We start from the raw sequence: 25300 nt of genomic DNA, 5'->3' as shown, positions 1-25300 counted from the left end.
TGGAGTGATGTAATCTGTAAACATTAACTCAGGAGCCTTTCTGTGCCGTCTCCTCCTTGAACTAACTGGAATCTGTTACCTTTTATGCCTGATCTGACTGTTACCTCGAGTGACAGAATTTAAATGCAATTCTCAGTCCCCGCCCACTCTCCCCACAAGTCGTTTACTTCTCTCCTGGAACACTGAACATCATGACTATGTTTTTTTGTTCCTTAGGCAATAATTGGTCAGTCACTTATTTGTACCTCTTAAATCGTTATACCCTGAATTTCCTCATCTGCACACGTTCTGCATGGTATCTGTAAAGTTCAGCCTTTTCTGGCAAACCAAACAGAAACTATAGTACAGTGTCTCCTCATCTTATATGTTGCTACTTAATTATGATCTTGGGTGGGTTATGCAGCACTGGTCAAACTTGTTAAGAATTTTGGAAAGGGCATCTGTCCTCTCCTCTTCTTGCACCTTCTCATCCTCTGCTGTGTTCTGCTTCTGAATGGGATCAAATCTGCCTGTTTTTCTTAGATTTCAAAGTGCTGAGAGATTATTCTATCTACCTTTGTCAATAAAATTTGGCTATCTTCAGCTTCTCCATAGTATCAGCCTTCATCACCTACTTGTATTTTTTAATAAGCATTTTTTTGTGTCCATAAATGTTTGCAGAGCTACTTCGTTATTTTCTTTTAAATTTATCACAGTCTCCTCTCCTGTTGAAAGTTCTTAACTATGGTACCTTTAAACACTGTGAGCACACATTTGAGGTGCTGATGCTGTCCTATCAGATAAAAGTACCTCATTGTTCTCATGTGCGTCTCTCTCCACCTGGTGTTTGTTTCTGGGTAGGGTTTTAAGCTCTGTATTGAGGAAGCATCTTTTCCATTTCGTGTTCGTCCATTGCCTAGTGAGGGGAGCTTCTGGTCTATGACTAACACCTTTTAACTCTGGTAATAAGGAGTGCTGGTGTATTAGAGAAAAAGGAATGTAAAGAATATGGCTACTGTTAACTGCAGGCATAAGTTTCTTTGTCGCTGCAGATCTCCTAGTCGTGTCATACTTTTTATGTGTTAATCCTTAAAAGGACTGGTTTGGATTTTTTTGTCTGTTAAATTATACCTTTTTATTATTCATGAAACGTTTGTATAACTAAATAAGTAGCTTGCTATGTAATAGATTCCCCCCTACACCTGGGTTCTCAGTAGCTTTGGAGCAAAACTGGAAATAACTTCTTTTGTCTTTAAATCTTCTTATTTTCTGGTTTACAGAATTAAAAGAAATTGTATTTATCATCCAGAGTCAAAGTAATTCTTTTCATTCCAAGAGAGCAGAAGACCTTAAAAGAGATATTTTAAAACAGACTGCAGATCTTGGAAAGGTATGTTTAGATAATATAGATTGCACCTTGTTATGTATGTTTTTAATGCATTTTACTAAAAATATAGTTTTCTATTGTGCCTTTTTGGATCAATTTTTTTCATTTTATTAATTGTCTTCTGTGTGCTTATAAGAGAACTATTTCAGTGGGTGTTTACTGATTGTATGCCGTGATGTATCATGAAAGAATTTTAATTTGAACTATCTACCTTTTGTGTAATAACTGTTTTTGTTTGGATGGCATTTGATGTAAGATTGATAACAAGAAAGACTTGTAGTGTGCCTTTAAGAAAAAGTCAGATGCTTTCTTTATGAAGTGAAATACATAATCATTTAAGTAATACTTAGAATTTAGATGAGTATTTTACTAGAGCCAATGAAGATGCTGTAATGTAGATTTTGTCAGAATTTCATTGCACAACTGTAGCATTGTGGCAGTAGAGCAGCAATGTATGTGGACATTAAAATCCTAAGACAGGATTCCGTACTTCCTACAGCAGTAGCCTTCCACACCTCTCTTGCCCATATCGGTATTAGCTCCCTCCGCGGTGCAGTACCTTCCCTAACTACTCCTTGTTCCTCTGCCACCCCACTGCAGACTGAGCACTCTGCCTCTCACCTGCTGGTGGGCCATGCTGGCCTGGGAGCTGCATGTTGTACAAGTCTGGTTTTGGCTTAAGGCTGTAATATGAAATTTTACTTGTAAAGCTTTAGCCTAGAGAGAAGAGGTTTTTAAGAGACTTACATTGAAAGTTAAGTGTACATAAACAATGCTTTATTTTGTCTTTAATAAAAATAAGAACAAAGTAAGAGGCATACATCCCCTGATATGAAATAGCTTGCTGTGAGGTTATTGGACCTATTTTTCAATTCCAGGTTCTTTGTTGTAAAGGAAAAAGAAATCTGATTTAAATTGTCTTATGTATCTTGGCCTTGCTGTGCCTAAATCAGATTCCTGGATGTTTTAGGCTTCATTTATCCAAGCTTATCAAACCTGTTGTAATTAAATCCGTTCTAAATGCAATTTTTAATCCCTTAATGAAATCAGTCATGTGAACAGCCTTTGTTCTGCAGAGTTCTGCTCTTTCAGAGTCCTCTTTGGGATTGGGGCAAGTGTTCAGATACAATGTGTGCAGAGAAGATTATGGCTTCAGTTGTTAAAACCAAGGATTTTAGTTGAGTTCTGAAATTGATGCTGCAGAATATGAATGATGAAAAGATCAGTAGGTGAAAGTATGAATAGCTTCAGTGAGGCAGGAATATAGGCATGTTTTATGGGAGAGGTAGAATCTTTTTTGTAATCAAAGAGTTGTACCTGTGAGTACTTCTGCCTTGAGCAAACTGAACTGGCTTTTAAAAAACTTTATTGTCTAATTAAGGAGATTGCTTTATTGAAATGATGAAATGGTGATGCTTTTCCAATATTGAGATACCTGTTAAACAGCATTCATGGCATCTTAGGGAAGCAGTGATGGAAATACATCACACCAAAAATTTCATACCTGAAATCTGGAAAAAGGAGAAAGCCATCAATGTACAGGAAAAAATGAGCATAGCCTGCATGTACTTGGCATGTCTTGATTGTTTTTGTCAACTTGCAATTCCACTGTAGGCCACGGTGAGGCATGACCCAATAATACTAATTATGGAGAAGAGACAGAAGCTCTATTAAATTCTGCACATCAACATTTAAAGTTTGCATTTTTCATTAAAAAGAATACATATGAAATTATTACTTTCAGGCAAAGGAAATTAGATCCTTGTGTTTTAAAGGACAACTGCTGTATAGAAGCAAAGGACTGGATCAACTGAATCAGCAGGTTCACTTGCCTGTTGTCACAGGACCAAACGATAGATGTTTAGTCCATAAGGATTCATTAGTTATTATTTTCCTCTGTTTTAAAATGAGAAGAGGAAGCCAGCTGTTAGATTTGTGTTATTTAATGAAACTAGAATACCTGCATTGCTTTAAAATGGATTAAATCACTCACGTTCATATTTACCTTACATTAATCTTTACAAGTAATTTGTCCATTTATTTTCTTTCACCATGTACTTAAAACATTATTTTCATGTGAAAATAATCTGTAATTCCGGTCACCAGTAGATGTCAGTATTGTGTTCATGCTGACAAGCATATTTCATAGCAATTTAGTGAACGTTAACCAAAACTGTTAAGTTAGAATATAGCGATGAAGAAAATTCCTTAAGATTTTTACCAATTTTCTTAATTTTCTGAGATTTCTGAGCATTTAAGAAGCTCTGTAAACTAGACCTTCCTAAGAAACACCAGATAAGGAAGCTGTCAGAGTGTGAAATTACAATATTTGGGACTGTTCCCTTCCTATCTTCTTAAAAAATGGAAAACCAGGATTACTTTTTTGGCTATTACGTTTAAGACTAGAAAACAGGTAAAATACAGTTTTTGAAAAATGATAGATTTTATCTGGAATACTGTTTTAGATGCAGTTAATGCTATTTAATTGCCTGGGATTGTGACAGTATTTTGAAGACAAAGGTCTGTGTATTTCTTTATGAAAACTGGTCTAGTAGAGTTGTTTGGTTTTTTTTTTCTTGAAGGTTCTTACATTGAACACCCTCAGCCAATTGATTATGTTCAAAAACCTTTTATTTTTCCTGAAAAGCCTAGAGATTAAATGGTATCCTATGTATATTAACCAGAAGAAATATAGCAAATTAGTACTATTTATTATGGAGTTAAAAACAAAACAAAACAAGAATGTAAGAATGAGATTTTAAGACTGATACCATGGAGTACTGGAAAATGAAAATTAGTATCACATACTTCCATATGAATAATAGATGATGTGAAGTATGACCTCTGTTTTATAGAAGCGTTGTAACTAAAATTTGCAATATTTTTACTATTAGGCTTACTTTGTTTTGAGCAAAATCCTGTATTTTGTACCATCTCATATAAATGAAGTTTCACAGATTTAAGCTATCCCTACATGTAAAGGGGAATATTGCTTGTTTGTGAGTTTGAGGGCTGTTACTTTAGTGATTATTAACATCAGTTTAAAAGAAAAAAGTGCAGTCAAAAGTGTGGAACTGTACATAGAAAACCTCCATATTATGTTGCTTGAGTAAATACTTGCTTTAGTTAATATCTTCATTAAATTTTCATAGTATTGTTTCTTTGTCAATCTCCCAATTTCCAGTTTGGCTAACATGAAAATAGGTGACAAATGTTAGGAGTATCCTATAGTTGTGTTCCTGTTTATTTAAAACAATTTTGCAAAATCCTGTTTCCTGAAGTGCATCAGGAACAAAAATGATCAGAAACCTGGCTGGCCTATTCCAGTGGTCTGTGCCTCAGATGTTCAGTCTCTTTGTTATCTCACAGGATCATGCCTACAGAAGGTTCTATTTTTCTGCTTCCAACACAAATTGACTGTAACTCAGTATCCTAGCTGCTGCATCTATAATGTTGAAAAGCCTCTTGGTGCCTATTTCAGCTTTATTTTATTATGTCATTAGATTCATGGCCACAATATCTATTGCCAAAGTGCCAGTTGTTGTTGAGCATGGCATATGTGCTTTAAAAATCTGTTATTTTTAATTACCTAGGCTGTACTGATGGCAGCATTGCACTGTTTCAATAATATGGAAGATTTCTTTGTTAAAGTGTTGGAGAGGGGAAAAAAAGTATAATTAGTTTGCTTGAATTTTAATGTATATATGTTAAGCCATCACCATATTCCTGCCTGAAATGATCTGTCTCCAAATTGTTCTTGTTCATGTTTTGGCCATCTGTGAGAGACTACTTTCAGGGAATTTGTAGACTGTATCTTTTTTTTCTTAATTTGCCAGTGGGTCATGCATTCCTTTTCTGGGTGAATTAATGTTTTCTGAAGTCCTTCCTAGCCCTACTTCCACATCTGATTTCAAATGCTGGAGTGAAGATAGCTGAAGTGTCCAAAAGCCTCTTTAAATATTCCTCTGTTATTGTTTGATACTATTCCCACGATGAATTCTGACATCCATAGCTCACCTGAAAGAGATTTTTTTAATACTATCAGTCTATGATGGAAACAACTCTGAAAATGTGTCTATGTTTTTCTTGAGCTGTAGTAGTTCCTTCCTTATTTTATTCCTTGTTAGATGTATTTCACAAATGAACAGGCATAGATTCCTCTTCCTGACCTACAAGCTCTATAGCTAAAATTTCCCAGCGGTTCTTGGAGTAGGTCTGAACTGTTCCCTTACTGCAAAGCTCACATGCATGTTAATAATGTTGTGGTTATAAAATTTAGTGGAAGGATTACTTATTCACTGCAGCTGAGTTATTTTTAAACTGATCTGTATATTCAGATGAAATATTCATAGACTTAATTCACTTGAGACCTTTCAAAATTAATACCATAAATGCAGTGCAATCCACAATATATCTGTTGCTTCGACTTTCAGATTACTTGCTCAAATTCTAGATTCTAGTCTGAAAACCCTGTTTCGTCCTCTCCCTCCTATAATGGCTTCCCATGCCATGGAAGTTACTTTCCAGCTGAGACTGATCAGATGATTCATTTTTGAATCTTGCAGTTTTAACAAGGTTTAACTGATTATATTTAAGTGAAGCGTTGGGCTACATTTTGTCCTGCCCCTCCACCTCCATGTATACAACAGTTCGTCTTTATGGCAAAGTTTTGCACAATATCAAGATCAACCCTATTTTTTTTTAATTAGAACAGGTATGTTTTATGCATAACTTTAAATTCTTTTATTTCCCGGTGTTATTAGATCTAGTGTCTTTTTTTTTTTTTTTTTTTTTGTAAAATGTTAGTGTGCAATCTGTTTCCTTCCCTAGCAACAGCTTTCTTTTCTTCTGCGAGGATTTATTCATGTCAAATAAATCCTGTAGCCTCATGAAATGTGCTTATCACCTTAGTTCTTAAAATGTTTATTCCTTAAGATGTAAGAGTTTATCTTGCCAGACAGTGGACAGTTTTTGTTGACTTTATTTATGAAAAACAAGGCTCTTCGGCATACCTTCTCCATTAGCTTTCCATCATTTTTCCCTCTTTGTAGAACAAAGATTAGGTGCCAGTCTATACCAGAGCCGTTGGGGAAGATACTGTCATGTCATCTGTGATATTAATCTTGTACGCCACTCTACTTGGCCCAGGTCTTGCTAGTCTTTGACTGATCAGCAGGACTCTTTCCACAGCAAAATGATGAATCTGGCACATGACTGGCAATAGACTGTGTGAAGGTATCTTGCTGAGATGACAAGTCCTGCACTTCTCTGTGGTGAGGGCAGGGATGCTGGAGCTTCTGGCACTCTTACTTTCTCAAAGAAGTGAAGTCCCAGCAGGGGATCCCTCATGGACTGAAAAAATTAGAGTAATAAGGGAACATGGTACTGCAGTGAAAGAGAGGGAGGAAGAAGTTCCAGCTTTTATTGGTGACCTCCTGAAACCACACAAATCCTTGTCCAAAAGTTCTGAGTATCGTAGTACCCAGTATGTGTTGCTCTTGTGATTCTTTTTTCTGTCTGCATTGCTTGAGTCAGATGGTAGTACCAGTAACTACTAAAAGCCCTGGATCATCTCTGGTTTATGAATAGAAAATTCTGGAAACAAGAGTTCTTTGTCCTGTTCTCCCCCCAGCCCCGACAATATTTTCCATTTAGGGAATGAACACCTAACTATTGCCATACTAGTTGAATTTTCTCCTAAACTTGCATACTTGCACCTTGCATAATTTGGATTTATTTGTTTAAAAGACAGAAAACAAATTAATGGATTAATTTAGTATTTCGGACTTGCCCTCATTTTCAGATTCCTGTATCAAGTTTAATTGGACCTTCATTTTTGTCCAACCTTTTTTCTCTCCCTCTTTGCTTCTGTTTTGCCTGACTTCTATTTGTAACATCAACCAAAACTTTCATATTTATACCTATCTTCCAAACCTGTCCATAAAACTTCACATCTGTTATGTGGGTACAGCTTGCAGTATAAAAACCTTGTCTCTAATAAGTATGTGCATTTAAGTGGTCAGTGTATGAAGTTCATATTTCCCCTTCCTTATCCATATTAACACCTGCATTTGTTTGTTTTCTGATGTATTACTTATTCTGCTTACATACATTGTCTGATATCAGCATGTTTTTGGTCATTTTCTTTCCTGTTGAGTACATAGTTTGTCTTCATTATGCTTAATTTCTGTTAGGATTTGCATTTTTAAATGCAGCTGCTCATTTTGGGGCCTCAATATTTGGGTGCTCAACTTCTGAAATGCTTCTAAACTCTGGTCTGTTGAAGGGTGAGGTGCCTCCAAGTTCTGAAAATCAAACCTTTTGAAAGTGTTTCAGGAAAAGCGTACAAAATTACTATTTAGTTTGGAAATGTATTGCAGAGTTGTCTTGACTCTTTTCTCTTCAAGGTCATCTTGCAGGACTTCACAGATTTGACTGACTTCTGTTTTATCTCTGCTTTCCTCCAGTTGTTCTCTTGGCTTTTTGTTTTAATTGTTTGATCTCTGACTTTCCGGTATGCCCTTGCTTTTCATTCTGCAAAGGTACCAGAATCCTTTTGCTTTATTATCCTAGGCTTTATTATCAGCAAAGTCGATGTCTAGCCTCTTAACTATTTTGTGCTTGAAACTGTAAAACTTACCTACACTGTAATGCCAGAAGATGAATATGATCATCTTCCCATAATAGGTATTCAGTAGATTGGAAATAATTTGTAGAAGTTGGATAATACGGCACTAATGAGATCTTTTAACAGTTTTAGCAGTGACGAATGGCCTCCTCTCAGCCCTGCCTTGCACATCATACACTTTTTTTATATAGCTGCTTTTACCAGTCAAATATGTGATAACTGCATTGGCTTTTGTATGCAGAAAATTGGACCTGTCACCTTACAGAGATGACTTCTCATGTCAGGACAAAAAATATAAGTGAAATTGGCAAGTTTTAAGTGCTTTAGGCAAAGGTGCCTCTCAGCCTCTTCTGCAGCAATCTCTGCATACATCATAGAATTTGAAGGAAACCATTTCGCTAAGGTGTATCTTTATTAGTAAAGAATGAATAAGAGATTGATCTAAAGTATCCTTTTCCACTGTGACTGCTGTCTGCGACGTTGAAATTGCTCAGTCATCTTTAAATAGAGTGCCATATTTGCTGCTCTCAAGTATACATGAGACTAGAATTACTAAATCATGAAAATTAACCCTTAAAATCAGTACTTGTTAATGGTTTTCTTCATTTCTTGTAAGTTCTCCTGAGCATCTCTACTAGTACTTGAAATACATTTACCACATATCTTGCCTTGTGGAAGCTTATTTCTGTTCTTTTGTTCCTGTTCATTCTCTTCTTACTTTCTTCTTCCTAAGTTAGAAAATGTATGTTGGGTTTACTTGGTAAAAGACTACTGGGGGGAAGGGACCTGCTGCCCCACGTATCACATTAAGTTAGCTAGGGCGATGACTGCCTCAAACTCACTGTTAGTGAAAGATGCTCCAGACTTACTTGTCTGTGAATATAAAAATCTACTAAGAAGTGGAAATACTTAAAACTTTCTGTGAGGCTAAGAATTTCAATAGATAATTGTAATAAAAAGTTGAAGGTTAGTGAGCTTATATTGTTTCCATAGACTTAAGGGAGAGAAAAGCAGAAGACAGAAGTAAACCATCGTCCATTTGTGTGTATGACACGTGGAATTTGCAGACCATCCAATGTTAAAATAGATTTCGAAGGGACAATTTGCTAATAATAAAAGAATCAACAGAACCCCATAAATAGCTTAATTTTGTTGTTTGAAGTGGTTTTATGTGTTAGTTCTGATTGAGAATGGATTTTAGTATTGTGGCTGATAATACTAGTGTGTAATGTGAATTTTTACTTAAAAGCAAAATCTATCTTAAAGAACCATTCTAAATAAAGAATCTTACTCAGATCAGTTGGCAACATAATTATTATGGTTCACCATTAATACTTACTTTCATGAATAATAGCTGTGTATTGTATATCACATCTGTCTGCTGTATGATTGCTTTTGTTCAGAATTCTTGCAAACTGTGAGCTGTGGAGACAGTATTCCTGATTGGTTTTTATCCACGCAAGCGATAAGCAAACAAATGGCACTTTAGTGCAATTTATTATTGTCATTCTACACATCTCTGGTAGCACTTATTATAATAAACACTCAAATCTTTTCCAGATTTTTCCACATTGTTTTTGTCTTGTTACAAAATAAGACATACTTTGGGATGTTGGTGATCATTAACTCTCAAAAGGACAGAACAGGGAAGATAGGGAATATCTAGGGGGAAAATAGGAGATTCTAGGGGAGGAAACAGAAAATGCAGAATAAATTGGTGAGAACTCTTATATTGATTAAGTTTCTTCCCCCAAAGGTACACTTTTTAATTAGCAAGTTCAAATACTTGTCTCAGTTTTCAAAATTCAGACTGCTGGTCAAACTAAATATTAGTCTGATGTAAAATCCATGTAATTATTTTATTATTAGTATTTTGTTAAATCCCAGTTAACTGAAAGTATAGCAGATGTGCCATACTTGCTTGGCACATCTGGACTAATATTTGGACTTTCTGCATTAGCAAGTAGTTTGGTGCAATAGGAGCAAATATGAGGAGCAATGCAGTTGTTTCTGAGGAGCTAGCACTGGTGTTACATGACATTTCAAAGGATTTAACTTTGGACTAGTTCTGATTTGTTTCTGTGAACTGGAGGTCCATTAGCAGTTGCAGCACATCTTCTGGTTTAATTTCATCCGAAAGGAATACAGTTTGTGGGCTCTGTGATGCAAGACAGTGCAGTGAGTAGGAAAAAAAATGCACAAAAATGAACAAACTGAGACTGAATGTATGAGGCAGTGTTAGGAAGCAGTAGGAGCTGCTTTTGGTCTAGGTTTCAATCTTGCGATTAGGTTTGAATTTCATTTAGTAAATATGGCTTTTTTTCCTAGGTATTAAGATTTATGATAATATTTTTGAAATGGACCAATACCTCTGAGTGTTGTTCACATCTCACTAATTACAAGAATGACATTAGTTTTTTATGTTGTTCAGTTTGAAAAGTCAGGACTTGACAACTCTCTCAGCAAGCACTAATCGAAGACTCCATACTTCATTTTGATCTTTGAAACATGTAGCCCAGTCTAGATTAAAAAAGATGAAATTAGAAGTATTTTATGTTTTTTGATGAATTGGGGGGGGTATAATTCATTTTTTGATTGACATATATTTTGAATTTTTTTTATTATTTAATTTTTTTTATAGATTTAGTAGTTTCTTGAGTCTTCTCATGTCCTGGTCATCTGAATTATGATCTATTCAGGTTTTCATCTACAAGATTGGAGGCAATCATATTGATGTTGACATGTTTTCTGCTGCTGATCATGGAAAACATAGGCACACTTATAAATTCTTTGTATGACTGTTTTTCAGTTTGCTGCAGGACAATTGTTTGTACCAGTAGTGGAGGAAAATTTTGTGGTGTTACATCAACATAATGTAAACCAAATTAACACTGATTACTACTGACCACAAGTGAATTATTTCTGGATCACAAAAACCTTATTGGACCTTTTACTGATTTTCTAATTGTGGGAACTCTAGCAGCATGTTAGCAATTGGCAACATTGTAATATGCATGCTGAAATTTACTCTGACTATTGTTGAAGAACAGCCCAGTAAAATAAAAAAATCAGTGGCTACCAGCATCTTTCCCACATGAAAAAGTTACATCAATAATTATAGGTTTTTGAGACAGAAATATATTGTAGTAGAAAGCTTTCTTTTTGATGATGAAAGAGTTTATTGCATAAGGATTAATATTCCATCTAACTGCCTAAAAAAATCCCTTCAGATACAAATATTTATTGTAGCTATTTTCCCAGGCAATGAGTTGTTGGATCTAGCATGCAAGCACTCAGGAGTCAGTGCTTTGGTTCTGTATTCAAGTATATTTTCTGGCAGCTAAGTTGTGTTCTGAGGATTTCAATATAATGTACAGTAGGAAAAAGGAATAAAATTACTTCCTCTTCATTAAAACTCTTCCTTTTTTTTGCCTCTTATCTGAAGTTACAGTCAGGAACACTTCAAATCACTTTCTTAAGTTGCAGTTATTACCTCCATATGATTGGGTAAATGCTTCCATCTTTTCTTTAATGTAGGATCATTTGATGACAGACTTACACACAGCATCTTGCTCTTGATTTATGAAAGCAGAGTAGTGCTATGGCCTTTCCCTGAACCTTTTGAAACTGCATATAACATGTTATAAAAACTCGGTTCTTTTTTAAAATGATAACCAGGCATCTGAGAGTAGAACAGAAGTAGAGATTCTCTCTAATGGAAAATAGCAGATTATACTTTATTACTTTAGGCTTCCTGAGGAGCGAAAGACTACAAAATGTCTATTTATTGGATATTATGCTTTGTTAGCAACATGGGTTTTTTTAAAACCTTATTACAGCCTTTCAATACTTAAAGGGGGGTTATAAGAAAGATGGGGACAGACTTTTTAGTAGGGCCTGTTGCTATAGGACAAGGGGTAATGGTTTTAAAATAAAAGAGGGTAGATTCAGACTAGATATAAGGAAATAAATTTTTTATGATGAGAGTGGTGAAACACTGCAACAGGTTGCCCAGGGAGGAGCTAGATGCCCCATCCCTGGAAACATTGAAGGTCAGGTTGGATGGGGCTCTGAGCAACCTGATCTGGTTGAAGATGTCCCTGCTTATTGCAGGGGGGTTGGACTAGATGACCTTTAAAGGTCCCTTCCAACCCAAACCATTGCATGATTCTATGAAAACAGCTTAAAGGGAGCAAAGGTTAAAAAGGCTGTGACCATTTTGGAGAAGCTCCAAAATAACTGACTTGTTAAACAGAAGCAAAGTACTTTTGTTACAGTTGTATTGTAAAGTAGTACTTTAAATCATTCGTGGGTTTTACTTGAAGGAGTACATTGAAATAATATTTTGTCCTGGATTTTTGGACATGGTGCTCTGATAAATATTGATACTTATGTCTTTAAAGCATGAAAAATATTTGAAATGTGTATTGTAGTTTTCAATGGTTAAGTGAATTGTTAGAATATGGAGAAGATGTAGTGTACAGTGTAGTATTTGATGGTGGCAATTCTAGCAAATTGACTGACCCACTGGGTTTAGAGGTAGGAGATTTGCTCTTACTTTCTGTCATTTTAGAAAGCCTTCAGGGTGTCTACAGAAGTGGCATGTTTGTGAAAATAAAGCTGTAGGGAGACTTCAGTGTGTATTCCACAGCTCTGCTTTGTCAAAGTAGTCATAACGGATGACTGGAAGAGCTTGGCTTATTTAACCTCCCAGGGGAGGGCTGAGAAGAGGGTAGATAGGCTAGCTCTGGATGTGTCTTAAGATTAGTTTCTGAAAAGAAGATAAGAGAATAGGGAAAATGTTGTTAAGTGCTTGTAGAGCATGTAGAGCAAAAACTAGGAAATCTTTTCTAATTCTGGAACTATGCGATTCAACAACAGTGTCTAGGGTTTAGGATCCCCCCTCCCCCTCTTCCCCCCCCCCAGTTCTGGGTTTCATGAGGCAGTTTAATAAACTTACAAAGCACGGGGATATATGCAAGACACCTACAGATGCCAGTATACTGGACTCATTAAGAGCAGATTCCTATACACTACTGTATTTTTCTATAATGTGTTATAAATTTGCTAATTGCTCTGATCAGGTGACTCAGTAATATAACAATAAACATATTACTGTCATGTTTTGCATTTCACTGCAGTTCCGTATCTGTTTATATGTAGTACTTACAATATTATGTCACACAGGGCATGTAATAAATAGTGGTGAACAACATCCAGTTTCAATTATGTTCTAAAAGCATGGTCTCACTAAACCATACACTTAGGGCAAGGTTTAGTTATGATTAGATGAAATTCAGTGGACTCCGTTCCACAGGAAGACAAAGCAAGAGCAGGTCTGCTAGGGGGTCCTAGGGGTTGTGACCTAGCTGTGGCTCTGGAAATCCCATTTTAGCTGGGGATGATCTCTGCCATCCTGGGTGCTTACAGAGGTCCATTTTGGCCTTGTAGTCTATGAAATCTTAGCCCTTTTCTTTGTTTTTACACCATACTGTTTTGTGCTCTATAAATTGTATATTTCTCATATAGATTTTGGTAGATTAATATGAAATTGCATGTAGTACAGAAAGATTTCAGGTATTTGTTTCGGGTTAGCAATTATCTTAATTATTTCATAAGAATTCTTTTATTCTGAATGTTCTTTTTCCTCATTGGATATGCTATTCTCCCCAAGGTTTTTCACGTGTTAATGAGGAGGACTTTTAATGTTTAGATTCAAGAACCAGAGTTTGATTTCAGTTCTGTTGATGATTTGCTGTGAAATTGAGCATGTCACTAGCATCTTTGTACTTAAACTTGCATAAATAATACTAAATGATTTTAAAGGTACATGTGAGGCTGTGTCAATGTCTTTTGAATTGGTTTGAAGATGTGGTTCTAACTCCTTTATTCACACTTTTTTGTTTGTGTAGAGTTTGCAGTTGTAATCTGTGGCAAGTATTACTGCTCTCACTGTGCCGATACAGTAGGTAGTATTTGGGGTAAAAATGCCTTATACTATATTTCAGACCAGAAGTGATTCAATTTTTTGGTTTTGCCCTTTTATAGTCAGCTCAGTTGTGGGAGGTAGTGGGAGGGTAGTTTCTTGGTCTTCAAAAGTGATTAAATTATTTTATTTAGATTAAATTTGACTTGTGTCATATGTAAAGTGTTAATATGTGTGAAAGCATATGGGCTCTCTAACTGTGGAAACAATAGTTTCAAGATAAAATAACCAGTGAATACAGTACAGGATATGGATGCATTTGTAGGAGAGTTTTATGAGATACACAGAACTCATAAAGGTAGAATAAATAAAATGAATAGGTCAGCCCAGTTCCACTAGGTTCAGAGTGAAAATACATAAATGAGAAAGGAAAAGCAACAGAGATCCTCCTGTATTTTTGGAAGAGGCTATTTTACCTGTACAGTGTTTTTTAAGCATCTCCTTTATTAAATCAGAATTGATGCATTATTAGAGATGAGTGGAAGGAAAGGTATATGCAGGACATGTATTTTCATGTTTTAGAGGAAGTTGGGTGGAGAAAGAGAGCAGGCTTATGAGAATGTAAAAAATAAAAGGTACCTTGCAAAAGTATCAGACTAGCTCAAGAAAGAGTGCTTTTTCTTTATCATCACTCCTTTGGTCTGCACAAAGGAAAGAGTTGGGGTTTTTTTGTTAAAGAGGAGATACCTGAGTATATAGTACAGCTATTTAGATTATGTGATGTTCTTCATACCTTTTGCATGGGCAAATGTTGTTTGTATCTAAAATGAATAAAACTTCAGCCTCTAGTGCGATATAGACACTGAATATATTATTATTAACTACTTTTATCTCTGTCTGGCTCCTATTGTACATGAAATACATGGCCACATACAAATACTAGCATAACTGCAGGGTTTGTATGCTTGTAAAAACAAAAGTTCTTGTAAAGACAGAGGTTTGCCCTTTTGTATTCCTATCTGCAATCCCATAAGCAAACATATTTTTATGGTTTTACCATGAAGTGGTTACATTTTAGTGAAATACCAGACATTGAGCATATTGTTACTAAGATTTGCCACTTCCATTAAAAACCCCTGGACTTCTTTGGTTTTGCAATAAATTTAAACTAGTTAGAAACATATTTGATAGATTGCCTGGAACTAGAACCATAAATCAGAACTGCTGATATTTTAGATGCAGCTGAATATCCTGTTCCAAATTACAGTTTTGGCATTGTTTCTTTTCAATTTGGGTCATTCACAATAGCATAAACATTTTTTAAAACAGCAGATTGTTATTTTTGATACGGTTAATGCACTCCTGAGAGACACAGTTATTCTTTAGAGTGGTAGAGATGTTTTCTTTAGTGTATGAAGTTTGGGGGTTTTATGTATTTCTAGGTGCTATGCTTAATTGCCCTTAAAAAGGATTTAAAGTAAACTTGACAGAGCCAGCAAGCAGTGTGAACTTTATCTTCTAGCTTTTCTTAGACAATAAATTATTTTTGTGTTTAAATGTGAATTTTATGTTAATGGCTTATATTCATGAGACGCATTCGTCAAACAAAAATGTTTGGCATATCCATGGTGTAAGTGGAAAGGAATTAGGCCCTTGAGAGGTCAAGACGGTTTGTCTTAGGAGCTGCTGAATCCACTAGCTTGACAGAGGCAAGGCTGCTGCAGCTCTGCGTCCCCAGGTCCAGCCAGTAGCAAGGCTGAGCATGTGTTCCCAACAGGCACATGTGCACACATATACACAATACGTGTACATGTATATGTGGTCATCCATGTAGATCAACACAGATGGAAAGCACAGCACTCACACAAACATAAACTGCACCAATGGCCTGACCATGTTTCACCTCTCTGGCTGATCAGGATGAAAGCCTGTTTGTGGAATATGTATACATAAAGACACATACCTACAATATGGATGCTTTCAGTAGCTGGTCTTTGACATTCAGTCTGTGTAGTCGCTGGCCTTTGCATTCACAGTCTCTGTAGTTGCCAGCATGTGAGGCTTGCTGTGCGGCTCGCAGCTTCATTCCAGTTGCTGGTGCTCAGCCCTGCTCCTGCACACACACACGCACACATGCAGACATTATGAATCCTCCCAGTATCTTTAGACACTCGGTGTATCTAGTAGTTGACCCCTAGACCCTCTGGCCTCCCTGTTGCCTCACGCACAGACACACACATTCAAATGGTCTTTCTGGTAGCTGGTGCAGGCTTATACCCTACATGTAGCTGACCCTTGTGCCCCAGAGGCTCTCCTGTACCTGGGACCTCCTGGTTCCTCCAGTAACCAACCATCAGGCCCCTTGGTCTCTGCAGTGTCTGCCCTGGACTTGTGGCTGCTCTGATACCTGGATCCCAAGCCTCCTCTACTCTTAGTTCAGCTTGATGCTCATGAGCACACTGACAGCCCCACACATACAATGTGCATGCACCCTGCTCTCCACAGTTTCTGGCACCACAGACATGTGCGCCCCTGTGACTCATGGTACCCCCTCCTGTTGCAGGCACTCAGACCTTCAAACACACACAGGCACACAGAGTCCCCTACCCAGGAGTTAGAAATGAAGTTTAAGGAGAAGACAGGACAGACGGCAGTGACCAGTGCAGGGCATGGCCAGACAAGCGTCCTGACCAGCAATCTGTTTTTAAGTGACCAACTTCTTTTTTCCCTTCCCTGTGTTTACCAATGGTTGTTCCTCCTCAAACCACTTTGATCCCTCTTTTCCTGGCCTTTCATCTTCCTCTAAGCATCTCATAATAAGTTTTGTGCCATCCCAAAATTCTCTTCCCCTGAATCCTGTAATGAGTTCCATGCCCCTGTAGGCTGTAAACCCTTGTCAGACTGTAAGGAGAGCAGGGAGCCTTTCCCTTCTCTTTAGCTGGTGAGTGTCATGCCTGGACAGGCTGGTGGCTCCCCTGGGACGGGCCTGGGGGGAGCTAGGTCAGGGTGCTCAGTTTTCTCCAATGACTTTATTGGGGTTCCTACCCTGTTACAGTTCCTCTGCACTTCTCTGTGTTTATGGAGATGAGCCTTTAATCACATAACCTAACAGTTTGTATAATGGAAAGGTGGGATCATTTGCCTGCTAGTGGTAAGTCATTTATGTTAAAGTGCATTAACACCACCAGTGCTTTATTAGGTTAATTGTTGTAATGGGAGGTACTTAGATGGTGAGGCTTAGGCTTTTCCGGCAGGAAGATTTTTGCTTCAGTATTAGTGCAATTACCTAACCCAAAGGATTTAGACATTTGTGAACTTGTTGTGACCCTAATGATGCTGAGAATAGAGAGAATTGTACTTGTAAATGAATAGGTAGTTAATCAATGGAGTAAGATACTGCCTATATATTATGGGAGAGATATATATCTCCCAGTTTGAACTAGTGAATGAATTATGCAGTTTGGTTTATCAGAGGGCCATGTTTAAAGGGTGTTTTCTTGGGAACTACCCCATAATGATAGCTTGTCTGCTAAACATCAGGATCTGCCACACCAAAGAGATTTCAAGTAACAAAAGAACACAGAAATTTATGAAAATATTTTCCTTTGTAGGAAGCTTCTTTGATTTTTCAGGAAGAAAAAATGCTAACTCCTCATTTTGATTTTTGCATAAACCTGTGGTTTTTTTGTTATTATGTTAGTGTGACAGGTCAAAGGTGAACTCAGCAAAGTAGAGAGTGTTAGAACTCCTGCATAAGCTCTGTGTAACGTGATTGTCAGTGGAAGCCTTTGTAGAATACCCTACATTGTTTATAAGTCTTCCTTTACAGTATGGGATTTTATGATATGGTAAAGAAATGAGTATGATATATTGCTTAATTGACTACATGGGACCTCTACAAAACATTTCACTTGAAGTGTATTAGCTTTATATGTAATAGAGAATTAAGAAATCATGAGTTGGAAGAAGTACTTTCCTTAAATGGCAGATTGCCTTGTTTCATACCATCCTAAGTCATCTATTTTGCAGGGCTACTTGCCAGTAAAAAACAATGAAGAGTAGTGATTCCAGAGTAATTTTTTTAAGATTAGTTGGCGTTTAGGAAAAAAAGTGCGTATAATGCAAGTTTAATGGGAATATTTTTACTTTTCTTAAAGGAATTACCTACGGTTCTGCTTATTCATCAGATGGACGGGCATGAAGGTGCATGGACAATATTACCATTAATGAGAGAGTAAGTGTAATGAATGCCAGTTATTTTCGGAATTTTTTGCAACCAAGAATATAAATATTAATTACTCAGACCTCTTTTTTCAGAAGGAAAGTTTTTGAATGAGAGTTGCAACCTCATCTTCTCACTTTCTTACTCTTCTTTTTTAGTTTTCCAAACCTATTTTCTGTTAAATTTCATTAAATCAGAGAGCTATTTTAAATAAAAGAACAACAATAATATAATGTAAGTGAGCAACTACCTTCTTCAAATTGTTGTGGGTTTTAAAATTATTAAGGAAGTAAACTAGTCAAAAGAAATACCATTTTTAAATGTGCATTTTCCTTTTTGGTCCCCACTTCTCACAGTGTAAGGTGTGAGGTATTTCAGAATTTCTGACCTTCAGATTACTTGGCTGAATGAAGCGGATAAATAATTTTTTAAAAATAGATAATATACCTGTTTGGGGTTTCTATCTTTTATTGCTTATAGTGTTTCTAAGAGGTGGTATGCCTCTATAGTGAAAAAGTGTAGATTTCGACATATTTTTGGAAGCTTATATGGCCAGTTTTCATCTTAGTATGGTCAGAGAAGACAGGTAATCTCAAATATATTTTCTTCTTAGCTTATGCAGATGGCTCCAGGGAAGACATGCTGCATTTACATGGTAGTATGTTGCAAACTGTTAGGAAGCAATGATTCCTGTTTCAGAAAGTCCTAAAAGCTCCATAGTACTGAAGGCTATCCTTTGCCTAAAACTTGCATTTGAAACTGATGCCAGAGGCTCTGCAGCCTCTTGAGGTTTATTTTATTTAATATCATTTATTAGAGTTACTCAAAAGGATGTTTTTGTTTTGGTTTGAGATTTTTGCACCAGACTGGTTACAGGACAGGATGTTTTTCCCTCTTCTGCTTTCCATTGCTTTCTCTGTGTGTAGAAACATTAAAATAGTGTTTGTATAGCAGCTATCTTTGAGATATATGTAAACTGTGAAAAGAAGGAAAAGGACAATTAAAGTAAATTGAAAAACTGGAAGATGATGTTCCAACTATCAGTCATCTTTCTTAGCTCCTGTTTCAATGACCTAGTGGTTCCTCTTCTGAATTATTTATGTCTCAGTGACAGGGTTTACAGATATAGCTCTTACAAGACAGCAAAACTGAGAAGCAAAAATACAAATACTAGTTTGTATGATAAAGCAGAAGAAAATTCTTCAGAAATCAGAAGAGGAATCTTAAGTAGAGGATTTCCGTCTTGAAGAGAATTCTAGAATAAGAAGTTCCTTGTGTCTACTATTTCACTTACCACTTTTGGCAGAATGAAGACATGGAGTCGTTCAGAAGCATGTCGATGTTGTGAGGCTTGTACTGTTTAGTTTTTTCAATGGACAGAAGAGGAGGAAGGGAGATTAAGGGATCAGCGCATTCTGCAGCAGCTGATGATGCTAGGAATTGTGATAGAAGATGCACTCTTACCTGAAAACTGCTTTCAGAAGAATGGCTTCCCTCAGTTCTGTGTTTGTCAGCATTTTTAAGTAGGCCTCTAAACAGTTATGATAATTCTTAATTTTTAGTTCTTGGCCACAGGTTAACTTAGACAAAATACTTCATTTCAGAAGATGTAATCATAAGACATGAATGGATGTCTTATGACACAGTACCCTTACTGCTTCCAGAAGGCCTACTGCATTTCTTCTCAGTAACCACGTTGATTAAGCAGAGAAGAAATCCCTTTTTTAAATTATTACCCTGAAACTGGATCTTACCTGAGTATCTCCAATGGTTCCTTGCAATCTGAACTCCAAGTTTGTGTGCTATGAGGTCTACATAAGACTCTCTGCAAGCCTGAAATACTTAGCCTTGAAAATAATGCTGTTTGTCCATCAATAGCTAGATGAACAGATAATTATTTTTGTGAACTTGTTTGTGCTATATTCACAAGATACAGCAATTATTTTTGTGTGGATCATTCTAGCGTTTTTCTCCTTGGCCCTCACCCACCTGCTTTTGTGTAAATCCAGGTATTTCTCTCCTAAAGTTCTAGCTGAGCACTAAAGTGTGAGAGAAAAGCCTGCAGTTTTTGCAGGACACTGAATACTGTACATTTTTAAAAACATGAGGGTATCTGATACCCTTTCTGTACTTGTTCGGCAAGTTTTAGCAGGAACAGCTAGGAGGTCTGTTTCCCAGCTGATTTTGTCCGGTTTGCTTGCCTAAATGGCAAAGAGTTGCCCAGATTACAGTGTTGAGTAGGCAACAAGTATATGCTTTTATGAAGTAAAAGGATGAATGAATTGTGAGTTCTTCTGGCTATTATAGTTTAGCAAATTAAGTATCATAAGCAGAAAGCAGTGAATAATCAAATACCATCGCAAGACACAGAGGAAAGGTAGCTTTATGGGAAGATGACTGTCATGGTTTAACCTGAGCAGGCAGCTCAGCCCCCCACAGCTGCTCACTCACTCCCCCGCAGTGGGATGGGGGAGAGAATCAGAAGAGCAAGTGAGAAAACTCATGGGTTGAGGTAAAGACATTTTAATAGGTAAAGCAAAAGCCATGCACACAAGCAAAGCAAAACAAGGAATTCATTCACGACTTCCCATGGGCAGGCAGGTGTTCAGCCATCTCCAGGAAAGCAGGGCTCCATCACATGTAACAGTTACTTGGGAAGACAAACGCCATCACTCCGAACGGACCCTCCTTTCTCCTTCTTCCCCCAGCTTTCTATGCTGAGCATGACGTCATGTGGTATGGAACATCCCTTTGGTCAGTTGGGGTCAGCTGTCCCAGCTGTGTCCCCTCCCAGCTTCTTGTGCACCCCCAGCCCACTGACTGGTGGGGTGGCATGAGAAGCAGAAAAGGCCTTGACCCTGTGTAAGCACTGCTCAGCAGTAACAAAAACATCCCTGTGTTATCAGCACTGTTTCCAGCACAAATCCAAAACACAGCCCCATACTAGCACTGTGAAGAAAATTAACTATATCCCAGCCAAAACCAGAACAATGACTTGTCCCAGATGAAAAAAGACTGAACTAATTTAGCACCTGGCAACCATCTGGTGCTTCTAGCATGTAATTTGAAGACCTGCAGAGGCAGCTATCACATGTTCTAGCGCAAGTATTTCTCAGATAGTGGGTTTGGGTTTTGGTTGGTTTTGGGTTTTTTTTTGTTTTTGTTTATTTGGGTTTTTTTAGGCAAATACCATTCCCTAAAACATAAATGATCCTATCACCCTTTTTTTAGTTATTTTTGATGACTTACATTTCTACTGTTTATTTTCATTGCTGATTTTATCAGTAGACAATGCTGTAGAGGAAGAAATCTCTGGTGTTTATAGGTGCTAATTTTCTTATCCCTCTCCTCAGATGATTTCTTTAATTAAATCGATGTTAAAGCTATACAAAGGAAACTGGACAAGTAGAGATTGTTGGGGTTTTTGTCTCCATTAGGATGTCATGAATTAATAAGGCTTTGTTTTGTTAAGTAGTAGAATAATTAAGCTGGGAGGAGTAGAAAAATAAGGGATGAGAATTTTCTGAAGGAGTCAGGATTCGTGCATTGAGATTAGCGTTAGCTTTGAGGAGGGTAGGAGCATCCCTTCAATCTGTGTAGTTTCACTGTACTGAAAAAGCTAATGAAGTTTTTAGGTTGGGGACGATGATATGGTCAGTGTCAAACAGTTGTGAGAAAACCTGTCATTAGGCAGTTTCATGATTGTTGCAGTGGTGTTAGATGCCCAACAGTGGGGCTCCTTGGAAGAAAGTTAAGGTACAGAGGAGAAGGTAACTTAAACTGCTATCTATAAACTTCTGAATTCATAGGTGGTTATACCTGTAGTACCTATACATTTCTGAGTGGACATTCTTTATATATCTCCATTCCCTTCTTTCTGGACTAACGGGTGCTATATAAATCGATAGCAGCAGATGCAATATTTTTATCCATTCACTGTAGTCCTCTGTTATGTAATTCTAAGTAAGTAGTAAAAGTTTCTGTTTCTGTGTAAATTAATGATTGATTGCAAAGTACTTGTATTTGGGGAATGGGGGTTGAATCTATCATTCTGTTCATAAACCAGTTTAGTAGTAAAATGTTAATTTCTTTTGTTAGCTTCTCTGTTACCTATGGTAGGAACTCCTCGTGGATTTTCTTCTGTGAAGAAGACACAAGAATACAAGTTGTAAAGCTGCTAGAAACACTTGGAAGATTTGACGGGTCTAAGGTGAAACAAAAATTTAGATATTTAACTTCCTTTTGAATGTGCTTGAATGAGTTTTTAGATTAAACATGTGGAATAATTTTAAGTACAAAATTATAAATACAGAATTTTAGAATTCCTAGTTATGGAACAATTTCTGTGGTCCAGAATTTAATTTATAACACTGCCTAGATGTCTCAGAACTCTGAGGTCCCTTAAAATAGGGACCTAGATTTCTGTTGCTGAGGCTGAGCGTGAGCAGGGTATTTAACATGAAGCAGTATGAGTGCCTGTCTAGCTGTTAAAGAACTGTTAAAATTGAGTGGTAGAAAGATTCCTTCTGTGGATAGCCTGAAAATAATGTAGCATCAGTAAAAAGACAGATATAGTCTACTGTGTGGTCCCCTCTCCCCATTTTCCTGTCTGTCATCAATTTTGCTTATCAACAGACAGAATGACTGATGTTAGTTTGACTAACTGTCTCTGATCTAATATAGTAGGGTATGTTATTTGCATTCTGTTTCTGAACTGTCTTGGTGATAAGACACTTTTCTTTACCTGCTAGAAAAGAAAGAAAGCCAAAAGACTTGCAGAACAAAGGAAAAATGCAGTCACCATGGAACAAAGTAAATTTGGCAATGCAACTGACACGAAAGCTGTTAATGTTCTTAATGTTTAGAAAAAAAATTCAGCTTCATGTCCATATTTTGCCACGAATAAAAGAAGCCAAAATCTCCTCTGAGAAACCTATTTTGCCTCTTTATTGTTACTGAGTATTGACTGAATATTGATCTCTGCTTCAGGTCTCACTTTAGCTTATTTACTTCTTTTGCAGGCATAGGGCCTTGTCATGTTTTCACACAATTCTTTTATAAAATGGTGATAATAGTAATTCAGAGACCTTACGTTTTTAAACACACTGTCTTCAAAATGGCTGACTGAATATATTTAGGCCTTTGGAATATCCTTTTATTTCTGTTTCAGAAACACCTACTCCTAAGTGATGTTCTCAGAATAGAAACATAAAGATTTTTGTTCTAGATGCTGCCCTCACGCCAGTTTTAATCTGTCCTTTGCATTACATGTAAATCCTATTACAGTAACAAATTGTGTTCCAACCTGCATTAAAAGGAAAATAAAATGTTTTGCTTTTGTACATAGTAATCGTCATCTTAGTGTAACGGTCCATAACTGATTCCTTATATACAGTAGTAGTCCATCAGTTACAAAATTTAAGATGAGTTAGACCACAATGAGCTCATTCATTATTCATTTTAAAATGTCAGCATTCTGCATAATAAAAAGCTGGTATACATTAATCACAATAAAAGGTCTACAAGGGGCATGTGAATAGTTGATGAATCTGCAGCCTTTCAATCTGGATATGTAGAAATTAGTAACAGAACTACTGAGACTGATATGAATGTACTATGACTGAAAACATGTGTGAAAGCATCATACGAGACTGTGGATGAATGTTAAGAGAATGACCTGAATTGATAACCAAGAACATTATTGACTGCAGTAAAACTAAAAAAGAGTGAAGAATATCTGATTTACATAAAGACCTCAAGGCAAGCACTCAGATGCTGAATAATGTCTGAACATCAGAAAACACTTTTTCGCTGTGAGGGTGACTGAGCACTGGCACAGGTTGCCCAGGGAAGTGGTGGAGTCTCCATCCTTGGAGATACTTGCAAGCTTTCTGGACATGGTCCTGGGCAACCTGCTGTAGGTGGCCCTGCTTGAGCATGGGGGGTTGGACCAGATGACCCCCGGAGGTCCCTTCCCACCTCAACCCCTCTGTGATTCTCTTTCAACAGCAGATTGATTCAACCTGTGCTTTCATAATGGAAGGCGGCAGCAAGGTTAATCCAAATTGTATGTGCCACTCCTTTTTCTGTCATCCAAACAGGATGACAGACTGCAGCCCCAAAGGTATTCAGAATGAGTAAACCAAGCTGATTGGCAGCAATGACTTAGTAGCTGTTGATACTTAAAGGGTATAAAAGTTCTGTCTAAAGAACAGTTTGTCTTTGAGAATTGTAAGATGTTCTAGTAAGACACTGGGGATGTGACAGCTGAAATCTCCTGTCCTCTGTGTCAGACACAAGTCTTGAACAGATGAGTTTGGTGCACTTGTCTTGGTATTTGCAAGTGAGTGGGTAGAATCAACTTGATTAGCAAGTTATGTAAAGTCACCTCTGCCCTCCCTGAGTCTGGTATTGAGTTTTGTTGCATCAAATTCCTTCAGATATTAAAGTGGTCTAAAGACTTTGGAGTGTTCTTACTAAAGATAGGTGCTTTTGCCATTTTTGAAGCACAAAATATTAACTGATCCTGTGGATGGTAGTTATCCATAATGCAATAAATCACATTCTTTTTTTTAATCCGTATTTTTGCCTACATTCAACTTGATTACCATCATTCCTTAAGTTACCTTATAAGTTCCTAGCATATAACTAATTTAATCTTGTAAAGCTAGCCTGCACAGATCTACTTGTCCTACATATCAGTGTAGTAAATAAACAATGTTATGACCAAACAAGCTTGGAGAGTATTGGCTGTAACCTGGAATGCCTTCACTGTGTTGATTTGTGGCTTAATATTGCCAGAAATAGTATTATGTGAAAGCCTGAGGAAGGTGTATGTATGGGTTTAATTTTCTATGTTTTATAGAGAAAGGAAAGTAAGGTTGTTGGTTTTTTTTTTTTTTAATCCGTAGATTGTTTTGGTGTAAACGTTAGCATGCAGAATTAGGATAAGTAAAGATTTTTATTCACTGTGTAGCATAATGAAGTGGAGATCCAGAAAAGAATTCTTTCCAGATGGTATTGTCATATTAAAATGTTAATATTTAGTACCTATTTCTGAAACAGAATAGTGTGCTTGTGTTATGAACATTCTGAAGCCTTGGAGACCCTAGAACAGTTAAAAAATGGTGCGTACAAATGCTTCTAAAGAACTATTTT

General features: G+C 36.9%; 1 protein-coding gene across 2 annotated transcripts in view; it reads left to right on the top strand.

The window, feature by feature from the left end:
- The window catches only part of B3GLCT (beta 3-glucosyltransferase), a 68632-nt gene that overhangs the window by 17992 nt on the left and 25340 nt on the right, over positions 1 to 25300 (top strand). For both annotated transcript variants that reach the window (XM_072850398.1, XM_072850397.1), the window contains exons 4-6: positions 1260 to 1369; positions 18078 to 18154; positions 22241 to 22352. In XM_072850398.1, coding sequence (XP_072706499.1) covers positions 1260 to 1369; positions 18078 to 18154; positions 22241 to 22352 — 299 coding nt within the window. The remainder of the gene's footprint in view (positions 1 to 1259; positions 1370 to 18077; positions 18155 to 22240; positions 22353 to 25300) is intronic.

This window comes from Ciconia boyciana, chromosome 1, assembly GCF_034638445.1.
Source record: "Ciconia boyciana chromosome 1, ASM3463844v1, whole genome shotgun sequence".
NCBI lineage: Eukaryota > Metazoa > Chordata > Aves > Ciconiiformes > Ciconiidae > Ciconia > Ciconia boyciana.
The sequence above is the reverse complement of the archived record's forward strand: the minus strand, read 5'-3'. Positions and strand labels throughout refer to the sequence as shown.